A 27,391-nucleotide genomic window follows, 5' to 3' on the forward strand; every position below is an offset into this window, starting at 1 on the left:
TTAATTACATTTTACATCAGAATAACTAACGATACTTTAGTATGTTTGGTTTTAATGTAAAGCAAATACTATTCTGGGTGTAGACAGAGAGTGTTTTTGTTGTACTTTCTTTATATCACAGTACTGCAGTACGTATGACGGAACTACTTGTGGGACGTTTTGAACGCCTGCAACTTCCGGGTTTAAAATGGAAACGTAAATAATGACCGACCGACCAACGGGTTTTTGTGTAATCCGTTCATATCCACGCAACAAATAGCGTTGCGGTTATGTGCTGATCATTTTAAATTTGCGTAATGCCGACGTTTTCTTTAAAGGACACTCGCGTTATCGTGATCATCTACTTCCGCGTCTTGACGACGTCACAAGCCGCGCCCACTGCACATGTCACACAGCAGCCTTAGAATAAATGGCATGGAAATAAACAGTTTTTGGGGGGAAGGAAAAATCATTTTATATATATATATATATATATATATATATATACTAATAATCACATGCATTCAATCTGCACTAATAATTTGACCTATGTAACATGTATGTTTTGGGGAAGAGGAAGCCGGTGTACCTGGAGAAAACCCATGAACTTCAACCTGTCAACTGTGAGGTAGACAAGCTTACCATTTTTGTACAATAATTAAATTGCTATATTTCTGACTAGTATCCATCCATGCATTGCATAAAAGAACCCCACGCTTAAAAATTTTCAAAACATCTTTAATCGGCACAATGCATACAAAATAACAGAATTGAAATAAAATACATAGATATATTAAGTGCAAGAAAACAGTCTCTATGCAAAGTCAGTGTCAGTTGCATCGTATCTACACCCTGTACTGGGTTTAAAGACACAAAATGCCCCCCAAAACAATAACTTTTACCTGCTACTGGAACTTTTTTTCAGTGGTCTCCTGAACAACATTCAAGTGATTCTCAAAGCCTACGTGTGATTGCACGTACACAGTTCTAACTTCAAACATGACTTACAAATTTACAACCAGGTGCATATAAGTCACTAGTACATAGGACTTAACAAACTAAAGCTAATACAAAACCATACCAAACAACACTAATCTGCACACGTGCGTGCGCAGATACTAACACACACAACATACAAAAAAAAATCATGATAAAGGACCAGCCTGGTCAAAATAATTATTACACAAAGAGATTAAAGAATGAAAAACCTCCTGCTTCTAAAAAAAAAGGGATCTTTTGGTAGACATGCACACGCCAGTGCAGTTTAAAAAAAAAGAAAACTTCAACAACACAAAAAAATAAACATTGTTAGATGAATGCCTCTGTCAGTGTTAATCAATACTAAGCATTATTATCGTTTTGGCACAGCTCTTGTATTGGAGCTCACTGTTGTGCTAGTGTCGTCAATATAGTGGTATTCAGTTTCAAAAAGTAAAAAACTTGATGAGGAAATCTCTACAAAGCAAGGCGTGTGTATTGTTCAAACAGGCATTACGTGTTGACAGGCATTGATGCTTTTGTCATGTACAAGGTGTAATTCATTCGGATGTACAGTACATACAAAAACAAAACTTGTTGCTTAAATTAAGACGATTAAAGAAGCTCAGGCTTCTCAATTCTTGAAGGTTGTTTGTGCATTTTCAGTGGTTTCAAGTTTCCGCACGGAGCCGTTTGACAAGATCACTGATTTGGACCACCTCGTAAAATGAGGTTATAAAATAAGACCGACACCGACAGCACTGTTGTACCTTCAGCTGATGTGCAATGTGTGTTTGGCATCAACCTGAGAAATGCAGGCATGGTTTTTGGGAGGAAAGGCCTGTATTTCCTCTGGCAGGTGTTTTGCTGCGTGAAAAACCTGGCAGCAGCTTAACAGGGCAAACCGTGCTTGTACTCTGAAGGTGCTTCAGTGGAAACACTAGATGAACGTTGCGCGAGTGTTGCCGTGTTTCCCTCGGCGTGCTTGTCTTCACGCTACAGAGGCCACTTTGTCGCAGTTGCTGGTGTACTGGACGTCCGGTCTGTCGTTGTTGGACGTGGGTTTCCGCTTCCAGCAAGGCAGCGTGAGCAGGGAGAGAACCAGCGCTCCCAGCAACACGCAGCTTCCGCTGAAGTAGAACGCCAGGTCGTAAGACTGCGTCCAGTCAAAGAACCACCCTAAAAGGCAAACAGACATGTGAGGATTCCTGGAACATTTAACCAAATAAATGCTTTTAGCTTGTTATACTGTATCACTTGAGAAAAAAATTGTGTGAAGTGGGTCTACTTATGCGCCTGAAAGAAAAATCTTCAGGTAGTTCTGTCACTGTGCAAAGCAAACCCAGTTTTTAGGTTGCGCTTTCACTCTGTGTTGAAGTTCTTGGAATTTCTTTCCCGGAACAGGCCCAGTTCTTAATCATTCAATGCCAGCATAGGTCAAATGAATGGACTTTTTGACGTATATACCCGTCAATGGGCATGAATGAGTTTTAAGTAGATTTGTTCCAGAGCAAGCTGGGCCCGGTTTTTATTCTTCGCTTGCAGTGGACTCAGGAATTGGTAGTATGGTCACAAGCAAATTGGTTCTCTTGTTTGGTAGCTCTGTCACTGCGCAAAGCGGGTTTAGTTCATGGTTTTGTCACTTTGCAGGAAGCACCTCTAGTTATTTGGCAATTCTGTCAGTATCATTAAGCAAACCCAGTTCTTGGGTTGTCCAATCCCATGCAAAGTGGACTGCTTCTGAGGCATTTCTGTCACTATGCCCATAGCAGGCCTAGTTCTTTGATAGTTCTTTTAATTTAAGCTAGGCGGAGCCAAGTTAGCTAGTTCTGTCACATGCAAAGCAAACTAGTTTTGAAACGTTGCACAAAACACACCCACTTTCTTAGTTAGTAGTTTAGTGAACCCAGTTTTTAGGCAGTTGTCACCCCGCCCAACGTTCATCTCTTTCTGAAAACGTGACTTACCAACAACAGGTGGGCCCAGCATGATGCCAAACCCGCCAAAGAACATGACGATTCCGTGGGCTTGTGTGAGTCTGTCCAAGCCGACAATCTTAGTGGTAATGTACGAAGTGATGGACCAGTTTCCCGAGAAGAAGCCCAGGACAGCGCAGAGGATCTGCAGTCCCAAGTAGCTTTTTGTGACGGGGATGAGCAACAGCGCCACCCCTCCCGCGAACATGGTGAAGGCGTACATGTAGATGCTGTTGATCCACCTGATGTCCACCAGGATACCGAGCACCAGTTTGCCCACGCACGTCGTGATGGCTCCGATGGAGACCAGTGGGATGACACTGACTTCTTCGATGAGTCCCTGGCTCTGTGCCACGTCCTCGATTAAGAGCACGGGAGGGAACGCTCCCAGGCTGAACAGGAAGACGCCAATGCAGAAGGCCACCATGGCTTGGTCCTGCAGTAACTCATACATGGAGGTCATGTACTTGGAGTAGGCCTGCCTCTTTTTCTTGATGACTTTCATGATGCCCAACCGAGCCAGGAAGCTGCTCCTCTTCTTCTCCACCTGTATGCTAGCATCTATGCCATCGATAGTAATGAGAAGCTCCTTCACCATCAGACTTTTCTCCTGAGCCGACGTCGTAGAACCAGGTGTCGTCTTCAGGTCGTCCAGTTGGGGCTTTTCGAAGAGCTGCTGCTCCGTGTTGCGTTCCAGGGCTGCCCTCTGTTTGAGGTAGTAACCCGGCATGTAGAGGGGCCTCATGAAGCCGGCGCAGGCCATGAGGTTCAACGCCAGCGCGCCGATGATCAGGAGGCAGCCGTCCAGGCCGTACAGCACGATGAGTTCGTTTTGAGCCGTGGCGTAGATGAAGGCTCCGACGCTGGTGCCTGGACAAGATACAGCCACAATAAAAGTTGATTGCAAAGGATGGGTATTCAATCATCCATCTTCTAGAGCATTTGTCCTCATTCTGGCGCGCTAAAGCCTATCCTAGCACGTGCTGACAAATAACCATTCATACTTATGGACAACTTGAGTGTATGATTGACATAACAAGCTCGTTTTTGGAATGTCAGATGCAGTCTGAGTGCGAGGAGGAAATCCCTCGTAAACTCCACGCAAGCATAACCGAGGTCATTATAGCGAACAAAAACAAAATAATTCAAATAATTGAGGAAAACATTTTGGTTGGCAAAATATTAAATTAAAAAAGGCTCGGAAAAAAACTACTTGAAACTATACGTTACCTATATAAAACTACCTGACTGTAGCGAAAACATTTTTTTCAATGCATCTATTTTGGTATTTCTGTACAGCCGCATAGAAGAGGGAAGGTCAAAATTGTTTGTAGGCGACTTTATTACAGAATAGTTACTTTTTTAAATTAAATATTGCACTCGCCAAATACGCCAGATTTAAATAACTAAATCTAATTCCAAAACTAATAAGAATGAAACTAAAGCAAAGCATTTTTTAAAAAAATAACAAAAAATCCTTTCTTAGGATGGAGTAAGACTCAACATCCGATGTAAAAATGACAATGTTACTGTGTATCTTCAAAACCATTTGCTTTCAAAAAACTATTTTTTTTAAGAAAGCAAACTATTTCAACACTATAGAGTGGGCAAATGATTGGTAAGATTTGACCAATTATTTTGATTTTAGGAAAAATATTAAATTGTCCAAATTGGGACATGTTGCCCCAGTTTTGTTTCTTTGGAGGAACAAATTTGGTTCTGCACACGCTTGGAATGTTGTGCCCATCCACCTCTGCCGAATTCCAATAGATCAAGCAATAAATATATCGCATCAGCTCCCACATGACATCGTGCGTTTTCTAGGTGTGGACGTGGACTTTATACAGGAAGTGACTCGAGCTCAACTGGCGTCACCCGTCGACCGATTGTTGGCTATTTTGAAGCTGCGGGTGCGGCCCTTTGGCACCCGTCCACGTTTTGGTTGTCTGGCCTGTTCATAGTGATTTAGAGATAACTGATACACGGAGCATAACAAACAGTATAAATGTAACTGAAACTCATCGAGCAAACGTTTATTGTGGTCATAGAAGTCAAGCAATCATTTTCTTCCATTTGAAATCATAATTGCCAAATTAGCATTTTTGCAAAGCTTTCAAAAGTCAGCACTGCACTTGGCATTCCCAGCCAAACCTGCCGACTTCTTTCTGGCACATCGCCCCTAAAACTCCCCAGAACACTCCGCCCGTGCTGCACTGCAGATGTTTTTACCCGCTAAATTTTCTACGATTGCCAAGTAGCGGCGCGTACATGAAAGCAGTAATCATGGAGAACTCAGAGCAGCAGAAAGAGACAACAGCAATACCTGTGGTGACGATACCGAGAGCTAGGCCGCGCCTCTTGTCAAAATACTGGCAGGTGATTGTCAAGGTGGCTGCGTAGACCAGACCGCAACCCAAACCTACGTGAGGAAGAGACATGATGGCAGGAAGAGACAAGAGAGGAATTTCTATTAGTAAGAAAAACAAACAAGAATGTGCATTGCAAATTAGAAAATTTCCATTTCTGGAGGAACTGCGTGTGGGGGCTAAAATGCCGTTTGAGAAAATATGCAAAAATGCAGAATAAAATGGAATGATTAAGAATGATGTAAAATGATACTGACAGAAATGTTTTTTTTTGTGTCACTAAGGATAAAGATTTTTTTTTTTTAGGGGAATTTTAGTGGTAAAAATAATGAATTAGTGGCACATGGCAATTATGGACATGTTGAAATTATTCCCAATAGAATGAGCTGCATGTTTTGAATTTCAAATGAGAAACTTTTGTGTGGAATGAATGGGGAATTTTTGTTTCAAAATGCAAAATTTGGGTAAAATTGAATTTTTGGAATGAGAAATTTTATACCTCTTCATGATTAGATTCTTTGGAATATTTTGAAATTGTAATGATATGATCAGATAAATTATGTGGTAGGATATACATAAGGGTAAATAACAGAAATATTGTGTGAAGGCCTTCAGCCATTACACAATGGAACGGAGTTGGGGGCCGACAATTTTTCGATCGCGGCCGGAGAGCGGGGGACTGACTGGCAAAAAAGGGTCAAGTGTCCAGCTCTGCTTATACGTATACATAATATACATCTACGGTGCATATGTTATAGCATACCGGATTTGCGATCATGTTTGTGTCATACGATATAGTGCATTGCTCAATGAAATCCATACGCACAAGGCACTGCACACAACAACGAGCTGCAAATTGACCGCACGTGCATGGTGAGGCATCTCTATAAATAAACGACAGTCTTGAAATATGCATGGCGTCCACTTTGGGCCACTGCTTCCTCTGCTGACTGCAGCATTATGAACGCTACATTTCATGTGCGATAACAGGTGGCAAAGGGTAATAAAAGGTCACGCGGGGACCCGACAATAAAGTCATTAATGTTATTTTTCAGACCCTGATGTTATGTCAAACAAATGCTTCCAGAGTGCCTCTTTTATCATGATGCTCATATTCATTAGCTGTAATCAGCTCCTGTGTTACATAATGGCCGCTGTTTCCAGTGATTATCCAACTTGTTAATATTCCCGTGCATTTGAAAAGGATAAGAAGCTTAGGCCGTTCATATGACTGCCTTGACATCAAACGCATTCCCGGCCTCCCTTACCGACGACAATGCCGTAGGAGAAGATGAGGAACTGGACGTTGGGAGCAAAGGCACTGAGCATCAGGCCTCCGGCCACCATGATGCCGCTGAAGATGGTGACGGGGCGAGCGCCAAAATTGTCCACGCAGGCGCTGCACACGGGACCTGAAAAAAGGGAGACAATTATACTGTTTAATTGTGGGGGCAAAAGGAACTGCGTACAGTAGAAGTGCTGACAAATGAAGAGGCCAAATAAAAAGCCCCCGTTGACAACAAGATGTTGGCACTCCCTCATGTTTTATGTGCGGCACATCATTGCATCACGTTGGCCCAGATCATGACCAGGCCACAAACCAGATCTGCTTGCTCTCAATCAGCTCACTCAGTCAGTCAGCAGAACACGGGCCAGTAGGCAGAAAACCAATTTGAATCGGAAAATCGTTTCGGTTTTAACGGGAACAAATTGAATCGTGACACTTTGAAATATTCTGTCCTTGATTCATGTTGCAACCCATGTATCAAGATACGTATCCAATATTCTTTTATGTATGTAAAAATATACATATACAATCGAACCCTGCATACTCGTGGTTTGGCATCCACGGATTTGCATATTCACCAATTTTTTTTTTTAATATATTTTCTACTAGGATTTTTCTTTAAACATTTTATATGAATATACATTAACATTTTATATATATATATATATATATATATATATATATATATATATATTTTTTTTTTTAACATTTCATATAACATGAAAACTTCCAACAATTAGATTTGTTTTCATCATGCATTCATTTGGCAATTATGTTGCTTTGATGGTTCATCATTGGCTGCGACTTACATTTTGGTTCCAAAACTATATTTGTTTCAGTGTTTCTCATCTCAGAATTTGACCCACTCACGAGTGGTTAGAAATTAATCTTCTCACTTGTGCTTGTTTGCTTTTCCATCTCAAATCAATCAGAGCAACTCAGCCCAGCTCAGGGAGCCGCTAAGTGCTCATCAAAGTGACGTCTTGTTTCCCCTTCAACCCTGTTTCAAACGCTACGGAAAGGACTTGTGGCTCGCCGCCATCATTTTAATTCCCCCCCTGCGTCCGTGTCTGCTTTATCAGTGGCATCATAAGGGGATAGGAACAAGGTCAGGTGTAAAGGTGACGCTTTAGTGCACTACATTTTTTGAGAGTTGGGGCAAAATTGCACGTCAGCAGATGATAGTGCCAAAACATAAAACAGTGACAAAACATTATTTGGTTATGAATAGAACTGGCATTATATATATATATATATATAAATGCCATTTTACATATATCAAACTGACTCAAACTAAATTTACTTGTACCAAATGACTGTTTGACAGTCCTCCTTCCGTACGTCTGTACAATTATTCGAAAATAAATACATTCTGAATCATACCTGGGTTGCTAAAAGCTATTCACAAAGTCAAAGAGAGGACATTTTTTTCTCGAATTGAATTTAGTTTTAGTTTTATACATGTAAGAAGTCGTTACAGTTACCATAGTTAATTTATCAGTGGCAAGAAGTAGTTCTCGGTTTGGAAAAGGTTGCTGAATGAAGTGCTGCTGCCATCAGTGAAAAGTTTTGATTGTCCTTTATGAGACTAATTCCTGAGCCTTATGATAGTGTTGTACTTACAGGTATTTTATTTTTATATATATTTTTGCTACTTCTATAGCAAAATAAGGCAATTTTAGTACACGAAACAGCACTCACAACCAGAAATTGATAAATGTATCTATTTGTGACAGTGTCAATGAAAACTGAACCTTCTGGTCTTTGTATTGAAATGCCGGTGGTACTCACTAGCAATGAGACCCACTCCGGCCACCAGGGAGCCCACCCAGGCCGTCAGCCCCTTGCCCTCCTGGAAGGCATGCAGCCACTCGGGGTAGAGGACGCCGACCGACTGCGGGGAGCCGTAGGCCAGAAGCTGCGCCAGGAAGGAGGCTGCCACGATGACCCATCCCCAGCCGCCGTCCAGCGCTCTGGGAGCCATGTTGGCGATGTTGCTGCTGCCCGCCAGGTGAGGAAGGGGTACCTGTGTTTGGGAGTGGGGTGCTCAAATCAATCAGTCGTCATCTCCAGCAAAGAGCACACTCTGAGGCTGCCTAGATGTGACTCTGAGGACAAAGCCGGTGCACTTTTTGCACTTGTAACCACACGTTGGAGGAGGGGAAAGTTGAGAGAGAGAGGGAAAAAAAGGAGGGCTGGTGCTGTGCGTGGCCAACATGTTTATCTTGACTCAGAATAATTTCTTGATTCTATGTACTAAACAAGAGTGTCATTTGTTCAATTCTCCAAATGTCCCCCTTCAAAATTCTTCAAAGCATTCCAGAAAACTGCGACTCACAAATTCCCATCCGTAGCAATTTCATTATAGGCTTGCAAGATGAACTTTTGCAGTTGCAGTTGTGTCAAGCAAGCGTTAGCCTTCCAAAGTAAGGTTTCAAGGCAAGTATGAGGGCTTTTGTGTCATGTTTAGGAGTTCAAAGTAAGGTTTCAAGGCTTCAAGTAGGGACGGGTGAGCATGGTGTCGTAAGGAGGCCTGTGCGCGGGTTTCAAAAAGTTTGAAGACAGGGTCAGGGTTTGAAAGCAGGATTTATAAATAGGGTTTCAAGCCACTGTTGGTGCCTTAAAGTAAGATGTCAAGCCAGAATTGGGGTTTCAAGTTTGGGTTTCTATGACAGGTTATGGTTTGTAGTACGGGTTTTGAATTATGGTTTCAAGCCAGGGATAGGATTTCAAAATGGGATTACAATCTTAGAAAAGGGTTTCAAATTACCCACGACAAGGGGAGAGTTTCATGATAGAATTTCACAATGTGTTTGATTCAAAGGTTAGGGTTTTACATTTAGCTTTCAAAGACAGTGTAAGTCGCTTTAAGTCACACCATCCTTCCATTCTTCAGCAACCTTCTTTCCTTTCACGCATCCTTATTTCCTTGCTTGTACCATTCAAACCTTCCTTCTTTCATTATAAATTCATAAATTGAAAAAGGAAGCGTCTCCCTACTTTTCGTGCATGCCTGTTTGTGAGCAAGTGAAGCAAACCACTGCAGCAACAGCAGCATCCGCCTTCAGGCGCGCTTTGTTTACAACGCAATGACAACAGTGCAAAGCATTCTGTCATGTCACGGTTCGTCAAATCACAGGTAAAGAAAAATGCTGTCGAGTCCTCGATGTGCAATAATAGAAAAGAGCTCATTGAAACAGCTATTTTTTTCTCTCTGTTTTAAATCAATAATCCATGCATGAATCCAGCAGACACTCACCTCAACAGCAGCCGATGCTCGCGGTGGTGATGCGCGCTCCTCCGCGGCAACTTTCCATGTAGGATGGAGCTTCCCGGGTGGAAAAACGACCAGCGCTTTTGTAGCGGGGGAAAAGGGGGCGAAAAAACCTCGGCGTTATTTTGGTGACGTCTAGTAGAGGAGGTGTCGACTCAAACCGAGCATCAGCGCACTGCGCCTCCGCCTTCTTCTTCTTCTTCTTTCCTGGCCGCTTTGTGGCCGGCGAGCAAACCGGTTCGAAGCTGTTCTCGCCGGCCAGCAGGAGCGCGGCTACCCGTAAGCACGCGGATGTTTTTTTTGTTTTTTTTTCATGTGAATAAACAATAAGACAGACAAGACGCACCTTCTTTTATGAATCATTACATATTAATATTTACCAGATAGGCGCGCTAAAATGTTTGGGGAGGACAACAGCAATGGGGGAATGATAATATTAGGTCATGAAGTGCACTTCTACATATGCAAGGTGGCAAGATACAAAAAAAAAAAGGTGGCAAGATACAAGGGTGTTCGCAATCAATTACCTCTCCTATGAAACTTTTCAGACAGCTCACGGGTTATGGACGGCAATTTCTGCAGCCTCATTTAGGGGTGTACTCACCTTTGTTGTCTTCATGTGGTTTACAGCGGACAATACACTGATACAGTGTAGCGAACAAAAAAAAAATTACTCTCACTTAAGGGTGTGCTCACTTTTGTTGCCAGTGGTTTGGACATTAATAGAAGGCAAGGAAGCTTTATTTGCAATGTACAACATTGAAAAAGCATTTACAAAGAAAAGAGTTAATGACGTTTAAATGTGAAGTTATCTTCGGATCAGAAGATTGAGGGTTCGTGTCCCTTCATGGTTGCGTAACCCTTTCTCAAATTTCCCCATCTCAAATTTCCCCATTGTGGGACTAATAAAGGACATCTTATCTTAAAATAAAATATCTCATTAAAATTACTACCAGAATGTACCGCGCAAGAACGAACGGGATTTTGGAAAAACAGGATTTTTAAATTGCTTTCTAAGATCTTATTTATAGGTATGCGATAACCTGTTTTTTTTTGTTTTTTTTTAAGTATTTACTCTTGTGGTTGACTTCACTTCTGTTGGCAGCTGATTCCATTTGCGTGCAGCATAACAGCTAAATGCTGCTTTACCGTGTTTGCTTTGAACCCTAAACCCGAACAGCATTAATGGCTGTGTGTCGACTTCTTTTGAGGTGTACATTTTACGCTCTTTTACATGTAAATTGTCACACATTGAAGTAAAAATGTAGATATTCTCACTCAGGAGTGTACTCTTATTTGTTGCCAGCAGTTTAGACATTAATAGATGAATATTGAGTTATTTGGCGGAGACAGTAAATCTAGACTATTTGACAAGCTGTACACGACTATAAATGATGTTAACTTTTACACGGCAAGCTGTACACTACACTGAGTACATTGACGTATAAAAATGTAGACGTTCTCACTTCGGGGTGTACTCACTTCTGTTGCTGGCCATTTTGACATTGATGGCTGCATTGAGGTATTTAGAGAAGACGGTAAATTTACACTGTTATATGTGAACGCTGACTTCTTTAAATTAACTTTTGTATGCTCTCACCAGGGGCTGTACTCATTTTTTTGCCATTGGTTTAGACATTATGTGTTGATTTTTTTTTTTTAGCTGATAAGAATTCGTGACTCATATCTTTAATTCAATGGGCGTTGCGTATAAATGTGTTTAAACTGTAACCCTGATGATGGTCATATAGTGTTGGATGACTTGCCAGTTTCCTTGAAACGGCCAATTTTCATAGGCCGCAATCAACAAAACAGCTGATCGTCTTTATGATCTCCGTCAAAGAAAGAAGCCTATCGATGACTTGAGATTCTGATATTAGAGGGTACGGTGACTTGCCTGGGGTGACAATGGTTATTGTTATATCATCCTGATCTTTATATAATGTAATATTTTTCCAACCTTCTTGTTGTTATGAATAAAGCCATAAGAGCATCACCTTTGATGTTTTGTTGATGATTGATGGGTGCTCGTAGTGTTTGAAGCACCTCCTCGGGTTCCTGCATCAACCCATCAACCTCACTCCCAGACGCACATGCTTTCTATCTGGTTGGAACTGGTCTAAGGCAACATGTCACTTAAATGCCAGTGCGAGCACTGCACAAATGCCTCTTGCTCCCGTCACTTTTCCTGGCAGGAGGGGGATTACAGGGCCTAATTCTTTTCTGGAAAATAGAGCAAAGCGCCGCCGTGGAAGCGGTAAAGGTCCTGAGGAATTTTATCTTCACCACACACACATCACCACCACCCCCAGAGGGGCTTTGTTGGTTTTCTTTCATCAAGTTGAGTGCCCCCCCCACGATTTGTGACCTCGTGAAGGTTGTGGAAAAGTGTCAAGTCACGCGGCAAGCAGTTGTAAATTCTTTTAAACCACATTGCAACTTGGTCCAAGAAACTATTTCACTTGAAACATTTGAACAGTAAGCAATTAAACACAGATGCGGCATAATTAGCACACTTTACACTCCCTCTTTCATTTCCTGCTGAAATTAGCCTGTTGTAAGGGGGCAGACCTGACTTCTGTGAAGAGAATATTGTAATTTTCACTCAAGGAGACAGCACTTCATACACTTTGCTCTCTGACAACAAACTGGTTGTATGTCCACTTTGCCCATAGTGCGACATTGTGGATTATTTTCCTTAAAAAAATGTATTCTAAATATTTTGGGGAACAAAATGCAAGAATCAAGGAGTATTTAGGTAACTTTTCCAGAGTATCTTCCTAAATTAAGACTACTTGGGTAACTTTTAGGGAGCATTTAATTGATCATTTTTAAGACAATTTTTATGAATGAAGTCAGAGGGTCGAGACCACAATTGGACTGACTGGCAAAAAAGGGTCAAGTGCCCAGCGCTGCATAGTTGCTATTTAGAAAAAGCATCAAGATAGCAGATTTTTAAATACCAAAAGCAAACTTTTTGTTTCATGTGAGGCTTGATAGTAAACTTCAAGTGGGAGTGGCAATAAATAGCTTGAAGCCACTTTTTAATTTTTTTTTTTAAAGATGTTTTATTGTGACCTTCTCGAAGTTAATTTGCTATTGAATGAAAAGCATCTTCAAGTTCAAATTGACAAAGCTCATAGTTGTCCTGACATCTCGTAACACTTTGACTTGGGACGTAATTGTATTCCTTGATTGTTCCACTTGTATCTGTTGCAAGTTCACAGTATGGGTCAACAAAAATCTAGTGCACATACGTCAGCCGTCTCCTGCAGATGTTACTTGAGCTTCACCATCTCCTCTCCTCTGCAGTGACACAGGAGCCGCTGCAGCCTGCTGTTGTCTCCCATAGGGGGCGTCAGAACAGGGAGACCCCCGACTGCTCCGGTCACTAGAAAAAAAAGCAGATCACACACAAGTAGGAAAACACAGAAAGAGAAGACGGTGAGACTCGTGTGTGTTACTGAAGGGAGTCACCTTGGGGTGGTTTTGTTGCAGCCAATGGAAGGGCTCCGATTAGAGGGGGCCGCCCCCCAAAGGTTACACCATATTTTTGGTAAGATGAACAGTGGTTTGATCATGAGAACAAAACTCTTTGGGGGAGTCAAAGGCGGGAGGCTGTAGGGCCAATATTTTTTCAATATCATTTAAAGTAACCTGGAAAGCAAGACTGAACATTTTTGTAAATCTGGATCAATTGGAGCAACACTTGAACAACATTTACAATGTTAATTCTACCATTTGTTTCTAGAAACTGCATGAAGTGAGCAACGTTTTAATCTCTTTATTTTGTGGGACTTCTCTTGTCGGCACTGCTTTGAGTATATGTCGATGTTTATATTTTTGTCTATCACGATTTGAGCCAGTGTTGGTATGTTCATCTAATATGGCCCTCCACAACATCGGCATTTACATTTCCTCCGTTTGGTTGGCCAGAGCACTTGGCAATATATTTTTTAATGAATTTGTTCTGTTTTTTTTATGTCACTTGATAAATGTTGATAATAAACGGCTTTAAATGTTGCAGGCTGATTACTTGCGTTCTATACTAGTGATGTGGAATTAGTAATATGAATTGGTAAAAGATGAGAAAAGTGCCAACTTACAATGCAGTACATTTCTTTAAAAAGGCACCAAGATCAAATCAAATTTCCCCAGTTTGAGGCTAGAAAATCAAAACTGCACAATGTTGGGTGACAAAGCCACCAGCCGAACGCTTCCTGAGGAGGTGACGCCATTCTGAAGTGGAAGTCACACAAAATCAGCTTGCCTCATGTAGGGAAGAAGATGACTTTATAAAAGGTTAGCGATAGGAGCAGCCTCAACATTCGGTGCAGGAACTTGATAATGATCTGACCGCAAACGACACCTCGGCTCACAAGCAAACAGTTGGTAACACACTGTTATTTGAGATGTTCACCTATCATGTACCATCTTTAGCAAGGTCACCTAGCGAGCATTGTAAGATAGCCCATTAGCCGCTCAACATGTCAATGACGTGGACGAACATTGAAGAAAACTAAAATCAAAAGTTTTCATCTCAAGAGATTTTAATCATACATAGAAATTTAGTTTGACAGTACCATTCATTTAGAATGTTTGAGCATGTATACTTAGTGTAAAGAGCACAAAGTGTTTATTCTTGTTTTTTTTTCTTCTTTTTTTTGCCATTATCTGATGATAAAGCATTGAGAAATACACCAGAGAGAGAAGAGCAAAGAGTACATGACTAAGTAACACCTCAGACTACATTGTTATTTAACAACTTAAAGGCCGACATTTATCTGCGGGTTATGTACCAGTGTGCATCCTCAGAGAGGACCCCTTCCCCAAATTGACTTCAACGAGCCTTGAAAATGTCTGCAGGAACCAAAATCTCCGCGCCGCAAGCTCCGTGTTGGATACGCAACAACGAAGAGCCCCTGGTGGTCTTCTATGACACATCTCGGCCAAACTCGCTAAACGTGAGTGAACGATGAAACGGTCTAACGGATGAAAGGGGGCGGGGGTGTCGTAGTGAGGACATTACTGCAATCGAGTGCCACATTATAAGGCATAAAAACAATCGATCACATCTACAGAAACGGCCATACATCCATCTGCTGACCCAAACATCCATCCATCGCAAAACAAAAGGGCAACAAAAAAGCCGCCGTGAAGCTCTGTGCTGTTTGTGCTATCTGAAAAGCGCCACAACAATTCCAACCAGCTTAAGTTCCAAACGAAGCAAAAAAACAACAAAAAAAACTTACACAACAGGAGGGCAGAACAGACAAATGGCCTACGAGTCCCAGAAGCGATTATTTTTCAGTACATCCATTCCGTTTAAGAGCAATTTGGAAACCGCCGTCGGCGTCGCTTCTCTTCTCTTTAAAAACTTTGTAAGCTGCTTCTGAGCGCTTCTTCCAGAGCTTGTTAATGACGGAAGCTGCTGCGGTTTTGGCGTCGTGGCATCCGGCGGGCACCCTCGTGCGCCCCAAGACGGAGACGTGTGAGTGCGTGCGTGCGAGCAAGCGTGCGGCGTTAAGGCTGGGAGGGAGGCGGCTGCGCCCCGGCGGCGTGCTGCGACATGGCCGCCGGGGAGGACATGGACTGGACCATGGGCTGGGCCGGCGGGGGCAGCTGAGGCTGAGGCTGCAGGGCCCCTGAGTGTGTGTTGGGGGATGGCGGGGGGGTCGGACGTTTAAATTTGTCGGGGCTGGTGCTTCTCCTTGGCGAGGGCCTCTGCGTGAGAAAGAGAAAGACAGAGTAGTATTTTTATTTAATTATTAAGTATTAATTTAAGTTTGTTTCTTAAAATGTTTATGCCAAGAATGTCAAAAAGGCAACCGCAATGTCATCACTATGATCTATAATACCAGTTTATTGATTCAAAAAATATACAGATGAAAATGTGAACCTAACCTAAATATAAGAAACACGTCCTGGTATGAAGCAGCATCCAACTGCAAACTACAATGGCATCATTTATTTTCATTAAAAAGTGTTGTTATTCCATTAAGCAACCATAATTGTGTTTATTTAAATGTTAGTCATATATTTAAAGTTTGTATTTGTTATTTTGCCACTCCAATAGCAAAATAAGCTAATAGAATATATGAAACACTCCCCAGTATGATGCGGTGTCCCACTCCAAATAAACTAAAACAAAGGTGAATTAAGAGTCTTTGGCAACAAAGAAAAGAGGGTTGGCTTTTGGCTTTAAAAGCCAAACCAAAAGACCAAGTCCGCAACCTTGAGGAGCTGATAGAATTGGACCTGATTTTCAAAGCAAACATAGTGCAGCAGCATTTAGTTGTTATGCTGCACACACTCAGCCCCAAGTGTAAATGCTTTTTCCAGGTTAAAAACTATGCTCTTTTTTCTATGCCTAATATTGAGGTATTTCAAAGCATTTTACAAATAAAGCACCCCAAAATCATGTTTTTGAACTCTTTGTTCTGTTAGTAATATTAGTAAGCTACTTTGATTACTTTTAAAAATATTGAGCTCTTATGTAAATGCTTTTAAATGTTGCACCTTGTGTATGAAATGCGCTATATACTTATTATTTTTCAAATGTAACTGCAGCAAAAGGCCTTAATGCATGAAATGATTGCTGAAATGACACCTTGGTGGCAGAGTCAATAAAAATTTGCATTATCATTACAAAGACAACTTTTGATACAGCTCATTATAAAATGTTTAAAATGCATGAACCAGAAGCTAATTCCTTTAATACGTCAATTAAAAAACAGAGCACAGCTGCCCAGATGTTTATGTGTGACTCACCGCTACAGAGTGGGAGGAGCTTCCGTGGACGTGCAGGGCGGGTGTGTTGTAGTGGGAGATGGCGGCTCTGGACAGAGTGGCCGGTGGGGTGAAGCCGACCGTGTGGCTGCCATACGAAAGACCTGTGCGGACGGGAAGTCAAAGTTGCTTCAGAGGATGCACAATTTTTGATACATGCATCTAAACGATTTGCGCAGTGAGGAGCGGTTTACTGTGGAGGACACGTTGCAAACCACCTCGCAAATAGGTGAACTGCCACACAAAAAGTATTTCAGATTTTTGCCCCACCATGTGCTCTAAACATATTTCAAATAATTGAAATTGTCTTAAAATACAACACATATTTGAATGCATGGGACAAATACTGTACATGAACATGCAATATAGAAGTATCGTTTTGGCGCCAAGAAACTACGTTAAAAAGAGTTGAGGAGCTTAATGTAAAGCTCTTCTGTCATCTTGGTGCAAAGGAAGTAAATTGAGGAGCTTTATGAATTGATTTGCCTCCATCTTGTGGAGCCTAATACACAATTGAAGCTTTTTGGCATCAATTACTACCTATAAGCGACCATTTAAAAAAAAACAAAAAACTCTCAATGTAGCAAGGGCACACTGTACTTCAGTTTTCAGGAAGCTCAACAGGCCTGTTTTATGTGCCTGTTCAAGATGCTGGGAAACCCCTGACACACTTATTCAAACCTGATTGCAGAGAAATAAAATATTTATGTTTCTTTCGTCCGGTTCAAAGATTAGTTCAGTGATCAAACTCCATGTCAACACAATGCTGACATGAAAAAATGACATAAAAACAAGTTATGTAAGGTGACTTTATGGCACTGATTTTTATATGCTGCTGCCAGTATTCTTATGATAGCTTACAATTAGGTGTATTTATGCGAGTTCTCTCCCACTGACAAACATGTCACTTGTTGGCTGCTATCTGACCGCTTGGACAGCGGCCATCTTACCGGGGGATATGGGGCGGCTGGAGCTGGGGGAGGGCGTGTACGGGATCGGACTGGACACCGTCCTCGCTCGTAGGCCCTGTGCAGACATCTCGTTGAAATACCTGACGAAGTAAGACCCAAACCAAATAAATGAAAATGATGTTGGTGGCTAACATGATGTCATAAGCGCCATCTTGACTATCTGTGATCGGAGATCACATCACCACATCGCAGAGTTTTTTTTTTTTTTCAATTAGTACCATTATGTTATGTAAGTTTGGCTACAAAGCAATGACAACACTCAGGCTGGATTAAGGCCGCATGGTTCACGATCTGATATTCTTTTTGCAATTAAGTGATGTAATATGGGCATTATTTCTGTACAACAGATAGTAAGAGAAAAATAATTGAGAAGCGCTGCATTTATGTGACCAGTTTCAGGTGGTCCGTCATTGTAAATGCAGTCGTTATCAGATATGTCACTTGAAATGTACCAACATGTAAATCGGATGTCAATTCTCACATAGGCATTGAATCAAAATTAGTTACTTTGAAGTGCACCGTAAATCCAGCTTCACTTCTTATTTTTGTGCCAGCAGTGGCGCTTATTCACTTAAGGGCTTGTCTCGCAAAGAGCCGCTGCCGTGCACGTCTGACACCTTTGCTTTGCACCAACAGCTGCTTTCAAAACACTTCATCTGTGCGATTTAATTGTAGCGTCTCGTACCGCTCATCGTCCATCTCCAGGCTGGACTCGCTCTCCGACAACTGCCTGCACAGCGCCTCACGACGCTCCATCTCCCTCTGGAGTTTTCTCTGCAGCCTGACGTTCTCCTCCCTCATGTGTCGCTCCTCCTCGATGTACTGCGCACGCTTCTCCGTGTCTGTGCGAGAACAAACAACATTGTTGAGAGCAGGATTCACCCACCGCCATTTAACAAAATAGCGGGTCAGTGCCCGGATTCCAATATCATAAAGCAAACAAAATGTCTGCATTTCCTTCTCAGTCTTTCCCTCTAACTTGGCGTTGAGCAAAGCACTCCCCCTAGTGGCCAAAATGAAACGGAATCATCACAGGAGATTGTTTGGAGGAGGTTGTTTGGTTCAGGCCTATTAACCTCCATTAATTGGGCGAAAAGGCAAACAATACCAATTAGAATTGTCACAAATAAAGTGACTATGGACCTCATTAAAATTCAAAGAACTATGAATGTATCCACTTGCCGTAGCGCTTTCATTACAGTCACAAGTGACACGGATGTATTTGCTGGTAAAAGTGGTGAGCATGTCTGCTTCACAGCTTGAGATTCTGGGTTTGGATCCTGGCTCCTTTCTTTCGGCATAGAGCTTAAATGTGTTTCTGAACGACTTCCACTGAAACCTCCAAATGATAAGCTTCAGTTCAACTGCAGCACTAATCAGGACAAGCACTAAAGGGAATGAACACATGTTTCTTGAAGACATTGCACCGATATCAAATGCGTCACTGGCTAAAAAATAATAGAGGGTGGCACATTTAGAAATGTAAGGAGTTAAGACAATACTGTGGGGCTGTAAACTTTGTGCATCATATGAACAGTTGGAGCTGTGTTTATTTCACAAGGCCGTATAAATGTTTTATACTTGATTATAATGTATTGTAGTGATTCACAACATGAAAATGGCTGCAACAGCTTAATTTGGGTTAAAGGAGCAGCTTTTTTTAAATTAATTTATTTTTTAATATATATAAATGCTAGCATCCCGTTCTAAATGGCCGGCGTAATATTTGATAGCATCTGTCGAATTGAAGCGCGTAAAATCCACTTACGCTGCAGTTCGGTGGTGCGCAGGCTTTTCTTAAGCCTCTCCACCTCGTTCTTCAGGAAGCGGATATGCCGCATCATGTTCTCTGGGGAGTCGATCTCCATGGACACGTCCCGCGGGGACGGAGGGGCCGACACGGGCTGGTCCAACTTCTCCTGTAGGATCCTGGCAAACAAAAAGTCAATTTGAAAGAAGAAGATTGTCAATGCCGATGACACTTCGGATTTTGAGTGAACATTGTGTACCTTTTCTCCGCCTCCAGCTTGTCCATCCGCTTCCACAGTCTGTTGACGAGGGCTTCTTGTTCCTGCTCTAATGTGTTCTCGAGGTCGATCTTTTCCCGCCTCAACTGAAGGAGGGACGGGGAAAAAGAAACATTGAGAGAAAGTGCACAGCACATTCAAGGTTGCGGAACAGATAAGTTCTGCTGCGTGCTCGCTTGAGGACAACCCGAAAAAAAATAGAACAGGAGCGAGGCCATAAAACATTTGCCAAGTCCTTGATTGGGCGGAGGGGGCTTTCAGGAAATTATGATCATTTTACTCACTTCCTCAATGTGTCACTTCTCACAAAAAAATTTTAAGAGCACCCAGAATGGGAACACACTGACAAAGAATGGCACACATACTAATAAGCAGGCTGAATTTGAGAATTGCGCCTCCAATTGTGACTCACAAAATCCTGAGTCAAGGTCACTAGTGGCTCATTCCGGCATTTGATCAGGATGCCTCCCAGGTGAGGCGTTCGACATAAGACACACGTCAGACTATGTCGCCTGGCTGGCCTGGGAAAACCTCGTGGTCCCCTGGCTCATTGCTAGGGTGGTCGTTTCCCAACTGAGAGGTTGTGGGATCAATCCCTGGCCAGTGTGACCATGTTGAAGTAACCTTGAGCAAGATACTGAACCCCCAGTTGCTCCTGATGCTATGTCATCAGTACGTAGATGAGGTAATAGTGTGAAGCCCTTTGAGTACAGAAGGTAGAAAAGCGCTATACCTTTGACAGCCCATTTACCAAGAGTTGGATGAAGTGGCTGGGCCTTCCCTGCATAAGATACTGATTTCAAAAAATGGATTTGTGCATACAGACTTTTATTCATCTGCAGTAAGCACAAACGTTTTTTTTAGTCCTCGTCTCATGTGGGGTGTCTCACATTTTAAAAATCAGTTAAGATATTAATAATCGCGACGTGGGTACGATGCTCGAAAAAGTGGAATGTGTGAGTGTGCGTCACCACATCTAGAAGGGCCGGAGGGGAAATATTCTAAAAATCATTTGATGTTTTAATAAGTAAACCAAAATCTGAAACTTCTTTTTTAGTATCCCCCTCTGTCAAAACGTTTTGGGAACAACAAACAAACAAAAAAAAACGAACATTACCCATTTCACCAGTAGTGCATCAAGCAAAAATCTTGATTGTACAGATTTATTTACCTAGAAAAAAAAATGGTAACATGACTGCTGTCCTTTTGCAAACTGTTTACACAACCATCACCCGGGCATAAAAGTCAGAAACAAGAGAGGGGAAAAAAAAATCCTCTCAATAGAGAAAAGGAAGCATCTTGCGTGGAAAAAAAAATAAATAAATAAAAACCATTCATACCTGCTCCAAAGTCAGCTGCTTGGAGATGGTCTCGTTTTCCATCTTCTTGATCTTCTTCATGAGCTTGTTGACCTGGAACTCCTGCTCCTGCTCCAGGTGCTGCTCCAGTTCGGCCTTTTCATGCTGGAGCTAAGATGGGGTGGGAAAAAAAAAAGAAAATAAAAAAGAATGGCAAAATGAGTGGGGCGGGTGAAGAAAGAAGCACAAAAAGGGTGACCGCGATGAGTCACTCGTCAACTATTTGCATGAGAGCGCAAAAGATCACTACGTTAGCTAGACCATCGAGCGGTTAGCAAAACGAGACATGAAAACTGGCCAACATGGCAACCATGGCAACCACATTTGGCAGATAAACCAGACAAACAAGAATGATAGATTACATAAATGACAATCAGTCAGCACGAGGAAAACCGCAAACTAATTTATGGGAAACGACTGGCGAGGGTGACCCGGAATGACTGGCAAAGAAGCAACAAAACAAACGACACAGGGAGGAGAGTCACTTAGAACCGCGCCGTGATGTCATCGTGAGTCCTTTGAGCCTTAAAACTACAGTTGATGAGAATATACTCGCTGCTGTGGGCTTGTGCACACGAGGACGACCCAGACGGGACGGATGATGTCAAACACAGGCCAGAGTGGCCGGATTTACACTGCACGGTTCAAGTGACACAGTTTGGACAGTATGCGTCACTGCAGTGGAAATAGAAAATGCAGGGAATCGGAGCCCTTCCAAATGGAGTTCAAATTTGATCCACATTACACAAACGAGATGCACATCGTCAATTACAGCACTGACGTCAGTGAAATAAAATAACTGGGATTTAATAAGATCTATTTTTATGGTTGACTGTAGTACAGGCAACACAACGCTTTTACTTACTTTACTTGTATTTGTAATATGAACGGTAATTTTATTCTGACGATTTGAATTTCATTAATCTTGCACACACTCGTCTGCGCTAAGAAAACAGTTTAATGAGTATTATTTATGTATTTGCACATTGTGTCAATGGTTTCACCTTTGCAATTAAATTATTTGGCATCAATTCAGAATTGGAGTCTTGGACCTGCAGTGTCAATCCAGCTAAAGACGCTGCTAGGACATGAAAATCTGGTGTCCTGATGCGGTCGGCTTCAACCTGCAATGGCTCAAGGTGAGCCTGAGGATGGTGCGGCAGAGCCAATTGAGCTCAAGATGGCCGCCACGAGATTCTGGCAAAAAGCCCAAGTCCAATGTCAGCATAGGAGAGGAAAAAAAACTGAAGACAACTATCGTGTGGAGCTGCTTATGCATAAGGAGTATCATTCAGAGCAAACAAAAGGTCCTTCAAGGGAAATTTCAGTTCATTTCAACGGGGAAAATTTGCCATCCAACTGTACCTATTGCGTTTTTCAACATTGCTGTCAGACAAATGTTCAACGCTAAACCGAAACTAAAAAACTAAAACTAAAATGATGACATTAGACAAATGTGTCGCATTTCAACTTGCATTTAACACGCAACTGTGATACAAGCGCTGTACAATAAAAACCTAAAGCCAACACACTGGGAACTAACCATTAACTAGGCTGACAGACGGCGGGTGCAGAGGAGATTAGCGCATGTACCATTACTACTTAGCACACTTTGCCGCCTTTGATGTGTACCGCATCAGCCATGCAGTCCATCTTACTTTCCCCTCCCATTTGGACCTTAACGTCAACGAAAGTGAGCAAATGATTGTGCATGTAGGCCATACTCACTTGCATGAGCTTTCTGGAGAGCTCGTTGGTGAGAAACTCCTCCTCCTTCTCATAGTTGACGGCCAGGGTCTCCTTCTCCTTCTGGAGGGCTTGGATCTTCTTGAACAAGGTGTTGCTGATGAACTCTTCCTCCTGCTCCGCTCGCGCTTGCTGAGGTGACAAACACAAAGGATGGATTTACACCAAGTCCTTGTGCCCAATTCGGATGTTTTACCTCAATCTAACGCCCCCCCTCTCTTTTTTTGTTTTTTAACATGTGCACTTCACCTGCTATGCTGTGTTTACACCGATGCAACATGAGACAACCGACAACCTGCATGCACCCAACTGCACTTAAGTAACTCTACTAGCGTCAACACAGAGCAGTGATGAAATGGAAGTAAACAATACAGTATACCCATTCATTATCTAATCTGCTTCATCCCAAAAGAATCGCGGGCGTACTGGAGCCTATCCCAGCCGTCATCTGGCAAGTAGGCGTGGTACACCCTGAACTGGTTGCCAGCCAATCGCAGGGCACACACAGACATACAACCATCCGCGCTCAAACTCACACAGGGGCAATTCAGTGTGTTCAATCAACCTATCATGCATGTCTTTGGAATGTGGGAGGAAACCGGAGTACCCGGAGAAAACCCATGCAGGCACAAGGCGAACATGCCATCTCCAAACAGGAAGGCCGCAGGAGGAATTAAACCCCACACCTCTGAACTGTGAGGCGGACGTGCTAACCAGTTGACCACTGTGCCGCCCGAATACGGTACATATTACAAAAATTCAACATTTAGTTGACGTAGCTTACAAATCGATTCACATAAGAGTAACCTCCACATTTACCCCACTGGGGAATAAAAAAATAATAAGTTTTAATAATTTGTTTTTTTTTTTGTTATAACATGAATTTCACTCTCTCTCTTTCTACCCGTATTCTATATGGTGTACTGTATACAGGGGGGTATACTGTATACCTGTATAGGTTTTTTTTAAGCATTTTTGAAGGGGCGCCGCTACTTCGCGGATTTTCAGTTTTCGCGGGTGGTCTCGGTCCCCATTAACCGCGATAACCGGGGTTTCACTGTATATTCTTCTAATGTAGCATTAGCATTTAGACTATATTTACAAGTATAGTCCTTTAAATTTTGAGGATGTATTTATAAATGTGTTTGTGTGTACGTTTGTGTGTACAATAGGGATGGGCGAGTACTAATACTAGATTTCGATATTGGGCCGATAGCGGCTCTATTTTAAGGCATAGCGTATTTAATTTAGGAGCCAGCCGATACCAGTCACCCATACATAAGGCAACTACTTCTCGCCAGTAGGTAGCACTAAACTGCAATTTGACATAGTCATGAATCATCAACATCTGAAAGAAAGGTCTTTGGTCACAATTTTCTGTCATTGTTTTAAATGAAATCAAAACTACTAGAGGTATGGGCACTCGGTATTGGTGAGTAAATACTTGTCTGAAAATAAAGTGGCATCGAACATCCCTCGTCTACAGGGAATGCTGGCTGATTTGCGAATGCTCCCTGCAAAATTATCATAACATCAACTATTAGCTGGAAAAAAATGCATCTCGTCACGCCTAACAAAATACTTTTGTGCCTTTCTGTCTCGCCCTAAGATGCCATCAGCGCCTTCTTAAGGCTTCTCTGGCAAACAGCCCAGGCGCCAACAGAAGGTAATGACGTGCCAGAAGAGAAGGTAAGCCTCTAGGATATGCTCATAGAAAGGAAAACATGTCGCAGTGTGGGAACTGTACATGTTGTGGGTTATGTCGTACCATGAGTTTGAAATTATATCGGAAATGTTCGTGAACATTATTTGGGGTATATATGGGGTTTCAACTACGAATATAGGCAATTATAAACATCTGGGGCCATCTACTCTTGGCAAAATGTTGTTATTTGCATCTGGTTTTGTTGCCTTGGCGAATAGTGACGGTTGACTGCATACATGGACAATTTTGCCTATAATAAACCTAACATTCATGGTTTGGGAAGAAGGTGAAATATAAGCAACGCAAGCACAGGGAGAACTGCAAACTCCACATAAAGGACTGAAGAACAGATCCGAACCAAGCTCAGACCTGGGAGTCAGACATGTTAACCACTAGTGCACTATCGTGCTGCAGTCACTTGAACTGTGCCAAACCAGGCCAAGATGTTTGCTTCTACAGGGTGGAGTTGGTTAACCGAACGGTGGCAAAAGTAATTAGAATGGTAAGATGGTGATTCACTATTGTTTTTCCGCTGGCATCCAAAACGGAAACAGAATTTCCCCTAATGGCTTTTGAGTTATTGCAGTAATGGGAGCCTCAAAAAAAGAGGGAGGGGGGGGGGGGTGAAACAGGAGGCAGCACAAATTAATCATCTCGGCAATGCGTTTATACGAGCTGGAATGACTCAGTGAGAGGGGGGGGTCAAAGTGGAGGAGACACCCGGCATGAACCTCACCTCAACCAGGGGGGAGAGCACCTTGTGTCGCGCGCCGACACATGAGCCTCGCTCTCGGCTTAGCTCGGCCAAGTTTGGCCTACATACTTCCAATCTTGACACGGAATCAGTTACATACCTCGTCAAGGCTAATACTCGATCCACTTGATGTTGCGGCTCAGTTCGCGTGTGTGTGTGCGCGGTCTTAAACCCCCACGCCGATTTAATTAATGACTTCGTGAGGTGTCAGCGCGACTTTGGACGCCGAGCTAAGGTGAACGGCTATTAGCTGAGAGGGGTACTAAAGAAACAAAACAAAGCCAAACTAGCTGTCTGGCTAACCGCTGGCCGGCCAACGTAGACGTTAGCACGCAGGCTACGTTAGCATAGCAACACGGCCAACTCGCTAACATAACACGAGAGGGGCGTGTTGGGGATTCAAACACACGCATGACACGCATTACGCGTGGAAATTGATGACTTTAATTGTGATTAGACAACGCCGCGTATGACTAGCTACATGACAAATACGTACATAAATAAAAGGCCACGCATCGATCAGGTTGTCATGTATGTTAGCCCCGGAGCTAAGTGGCTAACGCTACTCACAATAGTGACGCTAGCTTTGCGCAGGTCCCGATTCTCCTCCTGCAGCGCTTTGCACTTGAGTTTGAACGTCTCCAGCTCGATTTTCAGAACTTTGTTCTCCTGCTGCAGCGAGGCCAGCCGGTTTGTGAGCTCCTCCAGGCGGAACTGCGAGATCACAATGCTCGGCTTGCCCGAATTGGAGGCGCAGGTGGACATCGGGGTGGCCGAGCTGCTGCCCGCGCCGTCGGTGTCGCTCTCGCTCGCGCTGTCCGCCATGGCGACTGTGAGGAGGAGGAGTAGGAGAGCGAAGACCTTCCACGCAGAAGAAGACGAGCGGCGCTTCCACGCAGCTCTGCCCCCGCGCGGTGTCACTTTGCCGGGGCGCCGCGATAACAGCGCCCCGGTGTGGATGTCTCCAGAAGCGCGGCGAGTCGTGAATCCTCTGTGAAACTCCGCGCTCCACTTTAGCACGTCATAAAGCCAGAACCAGCGCGCTAGAAAGTGGGTCTACGATGACGTGCGCGTTGTTAATAATTAAAAAATAAAAAATAAATCAAGTAAACTACATCTTTAAGTATGGATTCTCTGAATCTTCAGAATCCTGCATGAGAAGCAAACTCAGCAATGTTGTTTATTCAGAGCAGTGTAGTGAGGTTCCTTTGGGAACAAAACGACGTTCAAAATTCTGGAATGGGAGGCAAACTGGTTTGAAAGACGTATGAGGAAGAAGTGAACAAAGTTTTCAAGACAGGATTTGGTTCAAAGTTGGTTTTAAAAGGGGTTAGGATGGCCTAGCAGTCTTTTTTAATATAGATTTTAAGACAAGATTACGTTTCAAATTAGATCCAGTTTTTTTGTTTTGTTTCTAGTCAGGGTTTGGGTTTCAAGTTAGTAGGTTGGTTTAAAGTTTGTATTTTGTACAGATTTAAACCACAGTGAAAAAAACGTTTTTTCTTTTTTTTTTTTTCAAACCAAGAACAAGCCAGCGTTGGCTCAGGCTCTCATGATATCAAAACATGTTTCGGTAGCATTGTTAACAAAAAAAAAAGGAAAACTATCAACTGAAATAGTGGCTCATACTCCTTGCAGAAATGCTGATTTTCAAGCCTGAACGGCTTTTTAAAGGTTATGCCAAAGCAATTCAATAAGATTCAAGTCTGGACTTTGATTAGACCACCCATGAAACCATTGCATTTTTTAAGCCATTCAGAAGTTGACTTGCTGATGAGTTTTAGATTGTTGTCTTGATGTAGACCTCAAACGTGCTTCAGTTTAAGGTCACAAATTAATGGCCGAACATTCTCAGGATTTCCTGGCAACAATCAGAATTTATGGTTCCACCAATTACAGTCAACCAGGTCCTGAAGTTACTAAGCAGCCCCAGAGCATCACTCTTTTCGGAAATGCAGTTACATCTAATAAGATACATATGTTCCAAAAAGTTCCCCCTTTTTTTTTTGTCCAAAGATTATTCTCCCAAAAGTCTTGGGACACACTCCTAAGGTGAGGGAGGCCAACAGTTCATTCAACACTCCAAGGAAAGATCACCACTGTTCCGTGATTCTGGTGAGTGGAATTTGAAGCTTTAGGAATGACTTTGTGATTTCTCATCTGTTCTTGAATTCCTTTGA

The 27,391-nt window shown here is 42.6% G+C and overlaps 2 protein-coding genes across 3 annotated transcripts; both read right to left on the reverse strand.

The window, feature by feature from the left end:
* Positions 1 to 701: 701 nt before the first annotated feature.
* Positions 702 to 10,499, reverse strand: LOC148330201 (monocarboxylate transporter 9-like). Its single transcript, XM_088305547.1, has 6 exons — positions 9,847 to 10,499; positions 8,379 to 8,613; positions 6,568 to 6,711; positions 5,257 to 5,352; positions 2,925 to 3,803; positions 702 to 2,136 (listed from the first exon to the last, which is right to left on the reverse strand). The coding sequence occupies exons 2-6, from the start codon at positions 8,569 to 8,571 to the stop codon at positions 1,949 to 1,951; spliced, it is 1,500 nt and encodes a 499-aa protein (XP_088161673.1). The 5' UTR covers positions 8,572 to 8,613; positions 9,847 to 10,499; the 3' UTR covers positions 702 to 1,948.
* Positions 10,500 to 14,393: 3,894 nt separating this feature from the next.
* Positions 14,394 to 26,174, reverse strand: LOC148330202 (coiled-coil domain-containing protein 6-like). 2 transcript variants are annotated; one of them, XM_088305447.1, is made up of 9 exons: positions 25,782 to 26,173; positions 22,735 to 22,884; positions 20,989 to 21,117; positions 19,631 to 19,734; positions 19,390 to 19,550; positions 18,307 to 18,463; positions 17,601 to 17,701; positions 16,633 to 16,754; positions 14,394 to 15,585 (listed from the first exon to the last, which is right to left on the reverse strand). In XM_088305447.1, the coding sequence occupies exons 1-9, from the start codon at positions 26,034 to 26,036 to the stop codon at positions 15,385 to 15,387; spliced, it is 1,380 nt and encodes a 459-aa protein (XP_088161573.1). In that variant the 5' UTR covers positions 26,037 to 26,173; the 3' UTR covers positions 14,394 to 15,384. The 2 variants fall into 2 exon arrangements, with proteins under 2 accessions (XP_088161573.1, XP_088161574.1); XM_088305448.1 differs by having other exon boundaries at positions 15,437 to 15,585; positions 17,601 to 17,676; positions 25,782 to 26,174.
* Positions 26,175 to 27,391: the final 1,217 nt, after the last annotated feature.

Source organism: Idiotropiscis lumnitzeri, chromosome 9 (assembly GCF_059441095.1).
Source record: "Idiotropiscis lumnitzeri isolate Australia: NSW breed Sydney's pygmy pipehorse chromosome 9, RoL_Ilum_1.0, whole genome shotgun sequence".
In the NCBI taxonomy this organism is placed as follows: domain Eukaryota; kingdom Metazoa; phylum Chordata; class Actinopteri; order Syngnathiformes; family Syngnathidae; genus Idiotropiscis; species Idiotropiscis lumnitzeri.

What these genes read in the sequence shown, in the direction of transcription:
- LOC148330201 (XM_088305547.1), bottom strand. Translation starts at nt 8,571, where the DNA reads ATGGCTCCCAGAGCGCTGGACGGCGGCTGGGGATGGGTCATCGTGGCA. An exon ending in CGGAGTGGGTCTCATTGCTA is followed by an intron (nt 6,712 to 8,378) that starts GTGAGTACCACC and finishes CCCTTTTTTCAG; the next exon opens with GTCCCGTGTGCAGCGCCTGC. An exon ending in GCTGGGCCCACCTGTTGTTG is followed by an intron (nt 2,137 to 2,924) that starts GTAAGTCACGTT and finishes TTTGCCTTTTAG; the next exon opens with GGTGGTTCTTTGACTGGACG.
- LOC148330202 (XM_088305447.1), bottom strand. Translation starts at nt 26,036, where the DNA reads ATGGCGGACAGCGCGAGCGAGAGCGACACCGACGGCGCGGGCAGCAGC. An exon ending in AAGCTGGAGGCGGAGAAAAG is followed by an intron (nt 19,551 to 19,630) that starts GTACACAATGTT and finishes TTTGTTTGCCAG; the next exon opens with GATCCTACAGGAGAAGTTGG. An exon ending in CTGGAGATGGACGATGAGCG is followed by an intron (nt 17,702 to 18,306) that starts GTACGAGACGCT and finishes TTACTTCGTCAG; the next exon opens with GTATTTCAACGAGATGTCTG.